A 17,500-nucleotide genomic window follows, 5' to 3' on the forward strand; every position below is an offset into this window, starting at 1 on the left:
CGGAATTAAGCTTTTTACGGTGTTATTTCAGGATCTGTAAACCAGTACCTCCATCTTCAAATCACATGTCTGGCGAAGGGAAGATGAACATGACTGAAATTAATTGAGACCTAGCAATACTCTTCTCGGGTAGATACTTCTCGATTAGAAATGGTGGAGACGGCAGAAAAGAATAAATAGTATCTTGAGTAATACTATTATTGCTTTAGAGAATAAAGAGAACCATGAAATAACAATTACAAGTGGACAAGACCAGACTATACTGTGACAGAAATAGCCTTGAACCTCACAGTAAAGGTAAAATCTTTGACACCCAACAGATATGTATGTTGTGTAGCAAAACGTGTCTCTGACACTCACTGTTCTTACAACTCTTTCCTCTCAAAAATTAACTTAGAAACACATAAAAAGCGGTACAGTGGATAAATTACGTATGCTGAAAAATTACGTATACTGAAAAAAAAGAACACACGCATGCACGCTTTGGCACACACACACACACACACACACACACACACACACACACACACACACACACACACACACTAAAAATCTTACCAGCCTTCCAAACTGAGTTTTCCTAACCATTTTCTTCGATATTTCCTTTCAGTGAAATGAAAGCTGTGAAGTTTTTCTTTTTCAATTTCATTTCCAGCAAGTGCTACATAAACTTTGTGCGTATGAGAGAGAGAGAGAGAGAGAGAGAGAGAGAGAGAGAGAGAGAGAGAGAGAGAGAGAGAGAGAGAGAGAGAGAGAGAGAGAGAGAGAGAGAGAGAGAGAGAGAGAGAGAGAGACGGACAGACAGAAAGCACAGAAAAAGAAACACCACAGGAAAATACTGATCATTAGGGAATCACTCTTTAAACACCGCAGCAAAAATTCCACGTAAAGAATTGCTTGGATAGACTGGACACAAGACAAGACGCCCCTGGAGACTCAGTTTGCCCTTGCCGAGAATGCGTGCGGCGCCCCCTTCACCTCATCCCTTCCCTGCACCGCATACCTTCCCCTGCGCGTGACTCATGGCGACTGGACCTTCAGGGTTAGCTGTCCATTGTGAGTGGTTCCCAACGGTGCTCCTTAGGGTGGCTCAATTTAATTCTTTTCATCAACTCATGACTTTAGGGAATGCCACAAGAGAGAGGGAAAGGAGTGGCAGGACGAGGGGAAGGAAGATAGAGAAGAGGCATGGACAGAAAATGGGAGGGAGAGAGAAAAGGTAAGGTTGGAAGGGAAAGGAATAGGAGGATAGGTTTTATGACGTCTGTGTACGAACTATAAAGGAGGAGGAGGAGGAGGAGGAGGAGGAGGAGGAGGAGAAAAGAAGGAAGAGGAGGAGAAAAACGAAGAAAAGTGGAGATTGAAGCATATGAATGTGGACGAGCAGAGGGAGAAAGGAAATCGGTTAAATGAAAGAAGGAGGAGGAGGAGGAGGAGGAGGAGGAGGAGGAAGAGATAGTGATTAGTAGAAAGCAGAACGAGCCGGTGGAAGCAGAACGAGCCGGTGGAAGGTGGTAATACGAGATAACACTACGAAAAAGAATTGCTCAGAAAAAAAAAAAAGTAAAAAAGAAAAAAAATAATAAAAGATATATAAAAAAAAATAATAAAAAAATGAGCAGACGCCTTACAGTACATCAACAAATAAAGATGGAACGTACAATCGCAAAATCTGGATGTTAGACACGATAACATATCATTAACCCAACAGAGAGAAGGAAAGAAGTTGTCATTTATATACACAAGCTCAAGGAAAAAAACATGAAAGAAATGATGCCTTTCAAATTTTCTTCCCTCATCATTTTCCTTATATATATATATATATATATATATATATATATATATATATATATATATATATATATATATATATATATATATATATATATATATATATTTTATCTTCCATTCTGCGTTGTGCTCCTCTTCAGTTAATCAGGGAGGAAGGAACTCGCTAAAGCCTGGTGGTGCAGTGAAAAATTTTCTCCTTCCTATTTATACCGTCTATATTATGCTTCTCTTTTCTCGGGGTTCATGTAAAATACATTCCTCATTTACCTCCACTCACTCCTCTCTCTTTTCCTCCCTCTATGTGGATGACTTTTGTTCTCGGCACGTAGTTTTCGCTTTTCATTTTCTGTCTACTTTTTTTTTTATTCTTCGTTTCATCTTAATAAATTTCTCAGCACATTTGCTTTTGATGCCGTGTTACAATTTTCACAGCTGGTTAAACACAATGGCAAACAGTCTCTCTCCTCTCCCATTCATTGCCTCTTTCAATGTAAGTACTTTGTTAACCGTCCATTCTTATATTAAGTTAAACAAGTCGCCTTCATTACCGGTCCTGCTTTTCTGCTTTATCCGTCTGCATGTCTGTAATTACATATGTATGTCTGCAAGTATGAATGCGCATGTTTTCTTTACCTCCTTTTCTTCCTCCTCCTACTCCTCTTCAAAACTATTTCATTTATCTTCAAACACTGAAATTATGTTACGTTTCTCTCTCTCTCTCTCTCTCTCTCTCTCTCTCTCTCTCTCTCTCTCTCTTCTCTCTCCTCTCTCTCTCTTCGTGTGTGTGTGTGTGTGTGTGTGTGGTGTGTATGTCCTGCAAACTATTTAATTTATCTCCCGCACTGAAATTATGTTATATGACTCTCTCTCTCTCTCTCTCTCTCTCTCTCTCTCTCTCTCTCTCTCTCTCTCTCTCTTCTCTCTCGTCTCTCTCTCTCTCTCTCTCTCTCTCTCTCTCCTTCCTCTTTCCCACATTTACTCTGGAAGAAACAAGAAACAACATCACCACCACCATCACCATCACCAGCAACAACGTCACCAAGACATTAAGGAGTAGAGCATCTAGACCGCCTGAGGGAGAAGTGCCGAGGAGAACCCTCAAGTTGCGGCAAGAAATCGTGGTCAGAGTGGCGAAGCTTGTAGTCTGGGCGGCACAGAGGGAGGCAGAGGGGAGGCAGAATAGGCACACTGAGGGAAAAGGTGACGATGGTGGCAGTGAACGAGGGGAAGAAATAGGGAGGTGAAGAGGGTAGGAGGCTTTATATAGCGAGGTAAGGCATTAGAATGTGTGGGTTTGGATTCTAGGAGTGAGAAGGAGAGGTGGATGGAATAGTGGATGAAGGAGTGAGGCAAGAGTGAAAGATAAAGGAAGAACAAGCACTAGCAGACCTGTTGGCTTTTATGGAGTTGTTTATGAGAAGTATGGAAGTAGTGGTGTGTGTGTGTGTGTGTGTGTGTGTGTGAGAGAGAGAGAGAGAGAGAGAGAGAGAGAGAGAGAGAGAGGAGAGAGAGAGAGAGAGAGAGAGAGAGAGAGAGAGAGAGAGAGAGAGAGAGAGAGAGAGCACTTTCCCGGCACCTACATACACACCTACCTACATACGTATATAATGGATGTGGCATCAGAACAGCGGACGGCCATTTGTTATTTTAATTCGAGCTCAAAAGTTTTAGACAAATGTGTACGAGGGTGTCCAGGAGGCGAGGAGAGAAATTATGGTATACTTCACGACACAGGTGGCGGCGCTGGTATATGCACGCCATTTGCATACCGGGAACGTAACTCTTCCCACGCCGGGGAAGACTGGTGATGACGGCTATGGTGACGGTGACGATGGTGATGGTGACGGTGATGATGATGGTGATGATGAGCACTACTACTAATACTGATGGCGACAAGTGCAACACCAGTACCAACAACAACAACAACAATTTCAATATTATTATCATCATCATCATCATTATCATTACTATCTCTATCACTATTACCACCATTATCATCGTATTTATCATAATCATTCTTACCTTCATTAAGTGTTATTATCATTATTATAATTTTTAACGTCTTCTTAATAATAGAATTATTCTACGAATGTGGGAAGGAAGACAAAAAGATAAGCGGTTTGAAAATAAGAACCAGCTGGAGGAAGAGGAGGAGGAAGAGGAGGAGAAAAGAGCAAAGAGGAGAAGGGGGAGGAGGAGAAAAGAGTAGGAGGAGTAAAGAGGAAAAAAAAGACGAAAATACGAAGAAGAGAGGAGGAGGAGAAGAAGGACGACGGAGAACGATAAGGACAAGGACGAGGAGGCGAATTACAAGGAGGCGGAAGCGAAGGAAAAAAAAAGAGCCAGAGAAGAGAGTGGAAGAGACGTGGAAAGGAGCGTGAGTGTGCAGGAGCGAAGGGCGTGTTTGTGATGTAAGCAGGTAATGAATGGAAAGTTATTTGTCAATGCATCACAAATTCCCTGTGAAAAAAAGTGCCATGTTAAAACTTACGCGCCAGCAAGTCGACGAGGTAATTAGCGAACAAAGAGTATGCTGATGATGGATAAAACACGGGAATGCATAAATAATACGTGCACGCGTGTATCCTATGAATACATAAATAACAATACACGAACATGAGGTGACGGGTATGTGGGTGTACGTATGTATGTATGTATCTATCTATGTGCGAGAAAGGGACAGACGCAGGGTATACGTACAGATTCAATAGCAGAGAAAGGATTAAATTTAGAAAGGATGCGTGTTCAAGCGACGCCATGTAGTGTGCGTGTGTATTGACTTAGTTGTCCTCGTGTTTACCTGGTTGCATGTACCGTGTTGTACTGTGCTGGATTTGAGTCAGGTTCCTGCTGTCCTGGCTTCATATTTACTGTTGTCCAACTTGAGTATTAAAGTTGTGGTTGTTCCTTGTATTTTGTGTGTGTGTGTGTGCGTGTGTGTTTGTATGTGTATGTGTGTGTGTGTGTGTGTGTGTGTGTGTGTGTGTGTGTGTGTGTGTGTGTGTGTGTGTGTGTGTGTGTGTGTGTGTGTGTGTGTGTGTGTGTGTGTGTGTGTGTGTGTGTGTGTGTGCATAAGGACGCGAACATCAAGATTAATGTAAAATATGAAAAAAAAAGAGGAAAATTTTTTCTTATTATGCCTTTCCTTTTAGCTAATGTCTCACCAATCATCACATAAATATAATAAAAAAAATCAAGACTCTGAGGCGGCACATCATACCTCCCATTACCACATGCGACTAGAGAGCGAGGATGCTTAAGTCTGATATACAAGACGATAGAGAGAAACGAATAGGTAGACAGTAATAGAAGAAACAGAAAGACGGATAAGTATTCAGGTAGGGGAAGAGAAAAATGTAGGAAAGAAGCAATGACAAAGATGAATACCGAGACAGACAAACAGACAAACAGAAAAAGAGAGGCAAAAAAAAATAAATACCGAAAAAATATTAAGACAGACAAATACGTAAGCAGCCAAACACGCACAAAAAGAAAACGAAGACAAAAAAAAGAAAAAGAAAACAAGAAAAATATCAGTCGCGATACCTCGTTTCATCCAAGCAAGCAAGCAAGCAAGCAAGCAAGCAAGCAAAACAAAAAAGCTGCAAAACGGTCAAACAACAATCAAAATCTAACGTAATGGACAAAACGATTCCCGTGACGAGAGGTCTTCAGCGAGTACCACCTGCCTCCGCCCTGATGACCTTTTCCCAGATGCGCAAATGGAAGTGGAGCCAGATTTCGGAGCCCCCTTCCCCGGCCTGCTTGATTTACGCGGCGCGCCATCGTGCGGGGATATGAGGGACGTAGGAGAGAGGGTGGGGCGCACGGGAGAGAGTGAAGAGAGTTGAGATGAAGGTGTGTTGAGAGTGGTTGTGGTGTCTTCAATACGGGACAGGATAAAGGAGCAGAAAGAGGGGGAGGAAGAGGTAAGAATAAAAGTAAGGCGTGTGTGTGTGTGTGTGTGAGCTTAACCTTATCAGTGGTACTGTGTATGTGCTTGCATGCTTGTGATCTTTATGCAAGACATCATTCTGAAGTCATTTAAAGCGCCCATTTAAATTAAAATATAAAAAAAAATATTGTATTTACTACCAGCACCACTATTACTACTACTATTGCTACCACTGTTACCCCTATCTCTCTCTCTCTCTCTCTCTCTCTCTCTCTCTCTCTCTCTCTCTCTCTCTCTCTCTCTCTCTCTCTCTCTCTCTCTCTCTCTCTCTCTCTCTCTCTATATATATATATATATATATATATATATATATATATATATATATATAATTAACACTAATATTTACATGTTTACCTTCTAGTGTCAGTTTACATCATTACTTCACCTTATTTAGAGACCCAACCACCCATCCAGAGCTGAAGAGTCATGCATGTTTTAGAATCAGATAAAGGGCACGAACGAAACAGAATATCATACCCTCCTTTTTCTTCCTCCTTCCTTCACCCATCCCATACTCCGCTCCATCGCTCCATCGCTCCATCCCTCCATCCCTCCCCCACACACCCTCCTTAATCGTAGGGAAATCAGCACAGCATAACTCCAACTCTGCCGAGAAGTGACTGACTGGAGTATTTCATCAACAACTGTGATAGGCGAGGCTCGGGCTGAAATGTATGACTGAAACCCGATTGCACCAGGAGTTTAATTGTTGCTACGTGAAAACCGTGTGCGTACCTGTGTGTGTGTGTGTGTGTGTGTGTGTGTGTGTGTGTGTGTGTGTGTGTAGGTCCAAGCCCACGCACACTAAGCATTCATACTTCCACTAATCCAAACAGCATTATTATCCGCCTACGTGCTCTCTTCTGCCTTGCCGGTACATTAACCTTAAATATCAGACGAAAACTGGCTAACGTTGTTCCGTACAGGAATAGAAAGGAAAGAATAATGAAAAAAAAGTAAAAAAAAAGAAAAGGCTGGTGGGAGAAAGTGAGATGAAGGGAGAGAGTAGGAGAGAGAGGAGACCGGTGTGCACGAGGAACGGAGGGAGAGAGAAGAGGAAAGATGTGTCTTGGAGAGTTAGAAATTAATTTATCCCCACTTCTGAGTCTTCGCTAAGTGAGTTAATATTAAACCTTCCTCCGAGAACTAAATATAAAACCTCACCATGACTTTTATTTAATAGCGAAGCCAGCGCACGGATTGTAGCAGAGGGAGGGAAAGCCATAGCCGGTGTTCACTACTGTTAAAGTTTGGTGCTTATTTGATTACACTGTTTCTCGTGACCGTGAAGGTCTCGTGTTATCACAAGGTGAAGAAGATGAAAGAAGGGCGATTTATGTTGATGTATTTGGTGCTGCTCTTGTCATTGTAAAATCATGTAGTGCTGTCAGGTGAATAATAATAAATGCTTAACAAAAGTAAATAGTAGTACCAATGGATACGTACTAAGACCTTTCCTACTCTATTTAACCACACTGCTCTGCACCAGCTAGTAGTAAGACATATAAAACTAGTACTATAGAAAAATGGAAAGTCGCGTCATCAAGATCTTGTATGGCCGTAACTATATGTGACTCGGTTTCAGAATGGCTACGAGACTGAGTGAATCTATGAGTGGCTGTGCATTTCTGAATGTCTGAGTTTATGAATGCCTAGAGATTTGAGTAGCTATGCATGTGAGTTGCTATGAGTGGCTATGAGTATGAGATGCTGACTTTAAATGATGGCTAGGGTTTCATGAGTAATTGTGAAGTCGTGAGTGGCTTTGAGTTATTTATTATAAGTCTCGAAGATTCAACAGAGGCTGTAATGTCATGTGCAACTGTTACTTCTTAAATAGTCAATACTCCTCCGCCGCTGGTCACTCTATCGTGCACTCAGACACAACATCCAGTAGCCATTGCAACACCACTCCATAAACTCTCGTAACTCCGTCCATTTCAATTAACACGGCCTCCACCTGCCTGCCCTTTGCCCTTCCAACATTAGCTGTTTCAACTCACCTTCATTTTATTCCGGTTTGAATCTGTTGGAGTCTATCCTGTTTTTTTGTTTTCAAGACAGGATTTGTTACTTGCACTTAATCTAGCGTTGTTTTCCAGCCAAACATAACAATGTGTATTTTAGTTTACTTTACTTTTTCTTTATATAATTTCACTTTACCCATGATATTTTACTTCGTTCTGTTATTTTTTGTACAATTTCCTTTACACCTCACTCACAATTCGTCAAGTCTATTCTACTCTATATAAAAATACAAAGAACACACGTTTCTTGTATCGGTCCCTGCGAGATTGTAAACAGACCTTAGCTGATTGGTATACGTCCTCTTCTTATTACACATTCTGCGGCAAACTCTCTCTTTAGAGGAAAAATCTGCTAAACTTCCGTAGATACAGAATAACTGAATATTCAAATATGATTAAGTTCTGGGAAAATGTTGCGTTGAGAAAAGGAGAGAGAAGAGAAAAACCTTGAAGAGGCAAATTTTGGCAAGAGGGTAAATGGCGAGCCAGAAACTAAGAAAAAAGAAACTGAGAGGGGGGAAAAAGTATAGGGTGTAGGAAAGAAAAATATGTCACAGGGGAAAAGGGAAAAGGTGAACACACTGGCGATGTTTTGGGAAAGCAGTATAAGGATAAGGAAAGATTGAAGGGAAACTGCTGCAGGGGACGCATGATGAGGAGGAGGAAGAGGAGGAGGAGGAGGAGGAGGAGGAGGAGGAGGAGGAGGAGGAGGAGGAGGAGGGGGAGGAGGGGGAGTAGGGGGAGGAGGGGGGAGGGAGGAGGAGGACAGGAGGAGGGCGGTAACGACGACGACGAGGAAGAGAAGGACGAGGAAAAAAAAAGAAAAAAAACAGGAATACAAAATAAACAACAAATATACAAGTATTGGTCTCTACGAGGTAGTTTGCATTAAAACTAATCTAACCTAAAACGAAAGACGCCGGACACTTAAGAAGGTGTCGTCTACTAACCCACCGCTACCAGCATCCTTGCCAGAAAGAAAAGGAAAGAAAATGCAACATGGAAAAGTTACGTAAGATTTTTCACAAAAAAGAAAGAAGAACTATCACTACTGTCACTGCTTCCCGAGTAAAAATAGCAGTGATAGACAAGAAGCAGGAGGAGGAGGAGGAGGAGGAGGAGGAGGAGGAGGAGGAGGAGGTCGAGGACGATGACGATGACGAAGACAAGGAATAGGAGGAAAAAGAGACAGAAGAGAAGGAGGAAGAGAAATAGATAGTGGAAAAGGAGGAGGAAGATGTGAAGCAGGACGAGAGCGAGGAAGAGGACGATGATGACGAAGAGGGAGAAAGAGAAAGAAATATAGGAGGAGGAGGGGGAGGGACAAGGAAAAGAGGAAGAGTAAGAGAAAGAGAAAGGAGGAGAAGGGGAAAGCACTGGCAGAAGAGTTCATGAGGCTCACAGTGTTCGGTGTTCCTCATTAAGAGCTGGTCCTCGTGGGAAATCATGGCCCCTCTCATCACCTGACTCACTCACTCACTGACGGACTGACGGAAGGGAGCTCTGAATGGATTTAGCCGGATATTGACTACCTGTACCACCTGTGTCTTCATTATACTCCGTACAGCGCCAATCACTGAAGAGAGTGAAGAGAGTTTCAAGGGTTTTTTTTTTTTTCTAATCTGTAGAAATTAGTTTTTTTTTTTTTTTACCTGGAAACGTGTAATATTATTATCCATAAGTTTCTGTGTGTGTGTGGTGTGTGTGTCTGTGTGTGTGTGTGTGTGTGTGTGTATGAGAGAGAGAGAGAGAGAGAGAGAGAGAGAGAGAGAGAGAGAGAGAGAGAGAGAGGAGAGAGAGAGAGAGAGAGAGAGAGAGAGAGAGAGAGAGAGAGAGAGAGAGAGAGAGAGAGAGAGAGAGAATGAATATTCGTTTCGACCTTGAACTAATTCGGAGAAGTTATTGCATTTCCTGTTCCACAATGCATAAAAAGTTCTCAGTATTGCTATTGAAGAGACTATGCTGTAATGACTCTCTCTCTCTCTCTCTCTCTCTCTCTCTCTCTCTCTCTCTCTCTCTCTCTCTCTCTCTCTCTCTCTCTCTCTCTCTCTCTCTCTCTCTGACATTCTACTTTTCAGATTCCCTTCCTCCCCTTCCTTGACAATCCGCTTATTTCCACTGAAGGAATTACTGCTCACTGAATACTGCCTGTTCCCTTCACTCTCTCTCACACACACACACACACACACACACACACACACACACACACACACGCTGTCTCAGTACCCTCCCTCTCTGCTGCACTTTATCGTCCTGCCATTCCTGTCCCACCTATACACTGCTCCCAATAAATCTGCCTCTTATTTCTTCTATCCCTCTCTCTTTCTCTCTCTCTCACCCTCAGCTGTCCAATCCTTTCATTCGATTTGATGTTCTTACCACCTGTTACTCATCCTCCGCCTATATCATCGATCACATGAACTCCTCACTGCCCATCATCACCCTGTTTTCGTTTACCCAGAATACCCAATTTCCACTTTCTCCACTATCCTCCATCCTTCTATCAGTCACATCAGCATCTCACTGTCCACCATTACCGTGTTCTCGACTACCTAAACTATCCAAATCTGCACCATTTCCAATATTAAACCCCGCCTTCTCTCTCTCTCTCCCCACAGTCCCACCAAACAAGCCGGAGATCTACAACGAGACGGGCCACCTGGTGTCAGGCAAGAACGGGGCATCGATCATAGGTCCCTACAATGAAGGCTCCTCCCTCTACCTCACCTGTAGGGTCTCTGGAGGTAAGGCGGCGGGAAGAGGAAATGAAAGTAGGGGAAAAGGCAAAAAAGAAAAGGATGCAGGGTGAGGTGACGAGAAGGAATGGTAATAGGAAATGGGAATAGGGAGAAAAGGTAAAGAGGGATGCAAGGGATGAGAATCGGAAAATTGGAAAATGGAAGAACAGGAAAACAGGTGTCTACATTAGACTAGGGAAGGAATATAATGAGTAGAATTTTGGATAAGATAGGAAAAAAAAGCGGAGGGGTTGAGGATGGAATGGAAAAATAGGAAAATAGAGAGGGACTGCAGGAATGCAAGATATGAGGAAGGAATGGACACAGGGAGAAAAGGGAAGGGTAGGGAGAGAGATCTGTGAGTAGTTTTGAGGAAGGAATGGAAGAAGGAAGGAAACAGGTAAATAAATATGTGCGGGGAGCGTTTGGGAAAAGGTATTGGGAGGAAGAGAGGGAGGGAAAGGAAAAGAAAACGAGGTAGCAAATAGCTGAATGTGAAAGAAAGAACAGTATGAGTAAAGAAAGATACATTTACATTGGTAGTAAAGAATTACTAAGTGGTAGAGATTAATAAGTTTGGGATAGACGTGTTTATGAGTTATTGAGAAGGTTATACACAGTAACGACCAGGGGAGTGTCAAAAAAATATGTCCACACACACACACACACACACACACACACACACACACACACACACACACACACACACACGCACGCACACACACACACACACACACTCATACCTGTTTAATCAGAATATGAAAAAAAAAAATTAAGTGTAAGTGTGAACTTAAATGCACATGACAAAATAAAAAATAAAATAAAATAAAAAAACATCAACCTTCGCTAATATATCGCATTCCGTCACCCGGTCTCGTCCCGGCAAGGTCTAGCACCTTCCGTAAACAAGTCGAAGGATAAACTACCTCCCACAGAATCTCGCATTTCAGCCTCCACCTCACGCTCCGCAGACATCAACTCCCCGCAAAGCAAAGTGTTGGTCTGAAAATTTGCAAGGCAAAAATCCGGTTAAATCGTGGCCTCCCTTCGTCAGACATAAATCGGACTCTTCAGGCTTCCCGGCGCACGTGGTGTTGACTCCAGGGCCGAGGCAAACACACGCACATAGCTGAATCAGGGCCGTCTTATTCAGGCAAACTGCTAACAAAACGCACCCAGACTTCGGTATGAGCCGGCCGCGCTCCGAGGCAAATTCGTGGACAAAGCAGCAGGAGCGTGGCGTCTGGTATTCCTGACGAGGAGCGAGCGACGTGCTGTTTGTAGCAGAGGCAGCGCGGCCGGTGGATGCTGGCTGGGTGGCCGCAGGTGAAAGCGAGGGAGTGTTTTTGCTCAGGTCAGGGAAGACACAAGGAAGGGAGCTAAAGGGTACAAGACGCTACCGAATTTTACTCCTTAAAGTCTTTAAACAAGGCAGAAATTAACCCGATTAGCCACAAATGGAGCAAACACAAACAATTCATTGACTCCTCCCATCCCAGCACTCTCGCAGTCACTATTTTTACCCATACAAACTTCTCTCCTGGGGATGTTGAAGTTTATATCACTGAATTTTGCAAGGTGAGAGTAAAGAGAAAACCTGCTGTTGGAGGCTGGACAAGTTAGCTCACAAAGTTTCGTGTTGAGCTACTCAGACCCAAGCCACCTCAGGCACCTCCCGACTTATATATTTCTTGCTGCTGTCCAGAAATATGGTTTTGCAAAGCTTCGAAGGACACGAAAAAAAAATACATATATATCATTGACCTCAAGAATATAATGTTGTTAATATCACCAAAAAGGTAAAAAAAGAAAATAAACTGAAAAATTTCCGCTGTTCTAAAAAAAAAAAAAAAAAAAAACCTACTGCGATTTTGGAACTATAAGGATGAATCTAAATCAGTGTCATATTTTGCATTTTTACATAAAATTATTCGTAAACTCCTTAAAACACAGAGGCGGCGCTCCTTGCATCCATCCCGTGACGTGCGTCTGTCCGCAACCTCAGTAATTTCATGCATCCTTTCTGTGCAACAGCGCGGGATTCCTCGTCCGCAGGGAAGAGACAATTACGACTTGCCATCAGGGAGGAACGTGACCACACCGGCCACCTAACGCTACCAAAATTTTCTTCCCATATTTCCCGGTATAAACTCGGAGGATATTTTTACCAGCAATTTTTCGCTCACAACAAAAGAATATCCACTCGCTTAGCCGCGAAATGCAATAAGTCGCATGTCGAAGATTTCTCCAATCCAGCTCGGTTCACTAATACAATATGAATCAGAAACTATTATAAAAGTTACAAGTCACTCACGCAGACACGGAGACTCGAAGGAAGACAAAGAACAGGTTTCTTTCTTCCACGTGGGCAAGCACTAGTGGTGGTGGTGGTGGTGGTGGTGGTGAGGGAGTGGAATGGAAGGGGGACTCCCGCAGGGGGTTTCGCCGTCAAGGCTAATGTCGTTACCTTAACTCGCACCAAACTTGAGGAGCCGCCCGACGCAGTACGCAGAAGAGGAGCCCGAGAGGAGGAGGAGGAGGAGAAAAAGAATGGCTGGCTGGAGAAAGAGAACAGTAAGAAAAGGGAGAGGAAAAGAAGGGAAAGGTGGAGTGAGGCAAGAGTAAAGATGACGTTAACAATGGTTTGCAGTTTTCTTTTTTTCCTTTTCTTCCTTCCTTCTCTCTCTCTGTCTCTGTGCGTGTGTGAGAGATTTACGAAGCGCAGCGTACGGTGGGATCCAACAATGCAATTACCTGAAGTATGATTTCCAAGAGAGACGTATGCGAAAGGAATAATTAGTAAATAACGAGTAGAGACATAAGAGGAAAATAACAAAGCTGTGAGAACAACTGCATATACTAATAGGAGAGAGAGGAGGAGGAGGAGGAGAAGGAGGAGGAGGAGGAGGAAGATAGAAAAGCAAGAGCTAAAGTAAGGATGAAGGAAAGAAAAGAGGACAGAAGCTAAAGGAGGAAGTAAAAGATGATGGAAAGCTGTGGGAAGGTAAAAGCTGCAAGATGTGGAAGGGAGGAGGAGGAGGAGGAGGAGGAGGAGGAGGAGGAGGAGGAGGAGGAGGAGGAGGAGGAGGAGGAGGAGGAAGAGGAGAAGGAAGAGGAAAACGAAGAGGAGGAGGAGGACAAAGAGGAGATGGAGGAAGGAAACGAAGACAAGTGTGAAAAAAAAAAAAAGGAACGAACCACAGAAACTAAGAGAAGGAAAGAAGGGGACGAGGCAGGCTGAGATGTTAGGGGTACGAGAGGTGGCTGGGAGTAGCGACGCTCTACATCAGGAGAGGAGCAAGACAGGTGGTGAGCAGCGGTGTGTGGGGCTTCTGAAGATGGACAGGAGAAGTGTAATAGGTAGATGAGAGGAGAGGATGGAGAGAGGGAAGGATGATGTGATAAAGTCGGGTGAGGAGAGAGATGAAAGGCAGCCGTAAGTAAAGATGAGAGACGTGAGCCGAAGCCGAACACCGCCAGCTGATCTCACTCGAAGGGAACGTCAATCCTGCCGCGGATTTTCGCGCCCAGATAGAATTCAACTCCCAAAAATAACAACTGCGAGTGTGGAATATATGAATAAATAATAAGAATATTCCGCGGACGAACATCGATTATCGGGAAGCCGTGCTACAAGGTGTAATAATGTATTTGGAGTCCAGTGATGAAGCGGCCAAGCTGGCCACGGAAAAAGTAATCATGCATTTACATGTTCCCCTCTGAATTCAGGTTTTGCACATAATTATGCTCGGTTCTAATACGTCCAGCCGTCATCGATATAAGATTAATGCTCGTGGTCTAGACTCACGTATCCTGGGAGATGAGAAAAACAAGAAAACACGAGTTTATACCTGTATTATGAACGCATGAGTTTGTCTTTATTATCCTTTATTTTCTGTTTTCCTCTCTCTCTCTCTCTCTCTCTCTCTCTCTCTCTCTCTCTCTCTCTCTCTCTCTCTCTCTCTCTCTCTCTCTCAGTTTCACCTACTCATATTTCCTACCTCTTTTTTTCTTCTTTCCTCCCATCTTCCGCACCCATCCCGCCTGTAATTTCACCTCCTTTCACCACAAGTACTCGCAATCGTCAAATTAAAAGAACAACCCAATCCTCTCTGCTTTCTCTCTTCCTCTCACCCCATAATACCACAATTATCTTCCCTTGTTCTTCGTAGGCTTCTCTGCTCCTTCTCCTCGTCTTGCGTACATCTTACCCAGTGCTCCGTCAGCCAAGTGAGCAGGGATTGATCAAACGGCTTTTTATCCCAGTGTGCTCAAGGAGGAGTAATCACAGAGGAGACGCCATCGTTCTTTGTCCTCTACAGAGCCTCGTTTCCCCAGGACACACAAGAGGGCCGCCAGCGTTCCTCCCGCAGGGAGGTGCTGTGCCGGGTAAAGAGTAGGAGGCACACAGAGGGGATGGCGATAGGGTCAAAGAAGATTGTATATGAAAGTCAGCGGGGAGGAACAGTGTTTGCTGGTGTTAGTGTGCAAGGACGGTGGCTTGGTTCTTGTCCGGCTGTGATGGTATTGTTAGGGTTGTGTGTGTGTGTGTGTGTGTGTGTTGTTAGGGTTGTGTGTGTGTGTGTGTGTGTGTGTGTGTGTGTGTGTGTGTGTGTGTATTACTAGTTATATGTATTGTTCTTCACTATACCATTATTTCTATCATTAATAATGATAATAATAATAATAATAATAATAATAATTATAATAATAATAAACACCGCAATGTTGCATCTCTTGCTATCTTCTACCGCTATTTTTAAACTAACTGCTCTTCTGATCTTGCTAACTGCATGCTTCCCCTCCTCCCGCATCCTCGCTGCACAAGACTTTCTCCTTTCTCTCACTTCTATTCTGTCCACCTTTCTAATGTAAGAGTTATACCAGTATTCTCAATCATTCATCCCTTTCTCTGGTAAACTCTGGAACTCCCTGCCTGCTTCTGTATTTCCACCTTCCTATGGCTTGAACTCTCTCAAGAAGGAGGTTTCAAGACATCCTGTATTTCTGACGAACGCTTTCGAATCTGTACGGGGACCGGCACCTCAGTGGGCCTTTCCTTTTTTTTTTTCTTTGCAATTTTTGTTGTTCTTAGCCGGTGTCCCTCATATATATATATATATATATATATATATATATATATATATATATATATATATATATATATATATATATATATATATATATATCGGGTTGGCAATCCCACACGGGGGCGGGGGGCGATCCAACAAAGCACCACATATACTCATCATTCACACTCTTAGGCCCGTCTGCTCTTGGTGGAATGGGACTGCCTCGTGGACCACCGTGATACACCCTAAAAAATTATTAATTTAAAGTGCGTCATTATAAACGATAATAAGAATACACAGGGCCCGTCCAGGATTTGAACCTCGGACCTCCTGCACCCAAAGTAGGAATTATACCCATAAACCAACGGTACGATGCTATATTTACTTTTATATTTCTTATTATCATTATCATTATTATTGTTATTATTGATATCAGTGTTTGTTATTGCTATTTATATTATCAAGATCATCATTATCACCATAACTATCATCGTTATTGTTTCCTTGAAAATTTCAAGTAATTATTTAATCTCGAATATAACTAAAAACTGTTTTTCGCCGAACTCCAGCGAAGAAGTTAAAATTTTACCAGATAATACGCATTTAGTCTGGACCAGTGGTTCTCAAACTTTTTTCATGAGCGACCCTATTTGGAATATTTCATTCCTTCGCGACCCAGAGTAAAGTAAAGAGAAAGAAAATGTACAATGATATATACACTTTATTTTGGAAAAAAAATAAATAATGTGTACAGCTTGTGTACAGCAGTCAGAGACACAATTACGTGGGGCCCAGGAGGAGGGAGGTGGAGGGAAGATGAACATACATAACAAAAGTAATTTGTGGTCAAAGAAGAATAATTCAATTAAGTAACTGAAATACACTGAAACACTGAAAGCATGATAATGTTCCTGTGTCCCTGCGACCCATCAAAATTGATCTCGCGACCCAACTTTGGGTCGCGACCCATAGTTTGAGAACCACTGGCTGGACCATTGCATGCTGAAAAAAAACTAACGCTTCGACAAGTAGATTTATAATTTTCGTTAGTTCAGTATTTTGTGACGATGTTTTTGAAAAGGATGAAATAATACAAAAAAAAAAAAATCGCAATAAGTTATTTCACGGCAGTAAGCCATTACACACACACACACACACACACACACACACACACACAGACAGACAAACACACACACACTAATTTAAATGTTAAAAGGCCGACAATGATGACACTCTTACAGCTAGAAACAATGGATCTCATGAGACTATGAACCCCTTGTATGTGCCATGCGCAGGCAGAAACTCTCCCCTTAAGGAAAACTCTCCACATTATGATGCTAATACGAGTGCCGTGGCAGAAGCCGTGAAGGAAAGGGACACTTCCTTAGGATGCAGGGCACAGCGTCAATCCATATCTAGTACCCAAGAGGTGCTAAGTAATAGAGGCCGGGATGCGAGGAGACTGCCTCTGTTTCTCTCCCTGGCCGATGAACAAAACATGGCGCCTGACCCAGTTGTGAGTTAAGAGAGGCCGACACAGCCATTTATGAAGCTTTTGGAGTCCATAACTCTTGAAGCTTCCTCTTTTAAGGACTATTCTTTTGCATGGAATGAGCTGAAGAGATTCACTAACTAAACAGTATTATAAAATGTAAAACGAACTGAATAAATGTTGTTATATATAATAGTGTGGCAACTCCTGGGTGTCTGCCCGGCGTCACATTCACCACCACCACCAGGCTGGCTTGCGGGAGTGGGACGCCAAACATCATTCACTATGTGCCACCAGTGTGTTTCTACATGCACTCGCTACATACTGAACATACCTGCTGCACCGATAGTGACGTTATTTAGGGAGGGTTGCGGTACTCGTGTTTCACCCTTAACCACGAAAATATAACGAAGACAGCCCAACAC

At 42.9% G+C, this 17,500-nt stretch overlaps 1 protein-coding gene across 2 annotated transcripts in view; it reads left to right on the plus strand.

The window, feature by feature from the left end:
- The window catches only part of LOC135101272 (hemicentin-1-like), a 193,015-nt gene that overhangs the window by 81,358 nt on the left and 94,157 nt on the right, over positions 1-17,500 (plus strand). For both annotated transcript variants that reach the window (XM_064004976.1, XM_064004975.1), the window contains exon 3: positions 10,392-10,517. In XM_064004976.1, coding sequence (XP_063861046.1) covers positions 10,392-10,517 — 126 coding nt within the window. The remainder of the gene's footprint in view (positions 1-10,391; positions 10,518-17,500) is intronic.

Source organism: Scylla paramamosain, chromosome 6 (genome assembly GCF_035594125.1).
Source record: "Scylla paramamosain isolate STU-SP2022 chromosome 6, ASM3559412v1, whole genome shotgun sequence".
In the NCBI taxonomy this organism is placed as follows: Eukaryota; Metazoa; Arthropoda; class Malacostraca; order Decapoda; family Portunidae; genus Scylla; species Scylla paramamosain.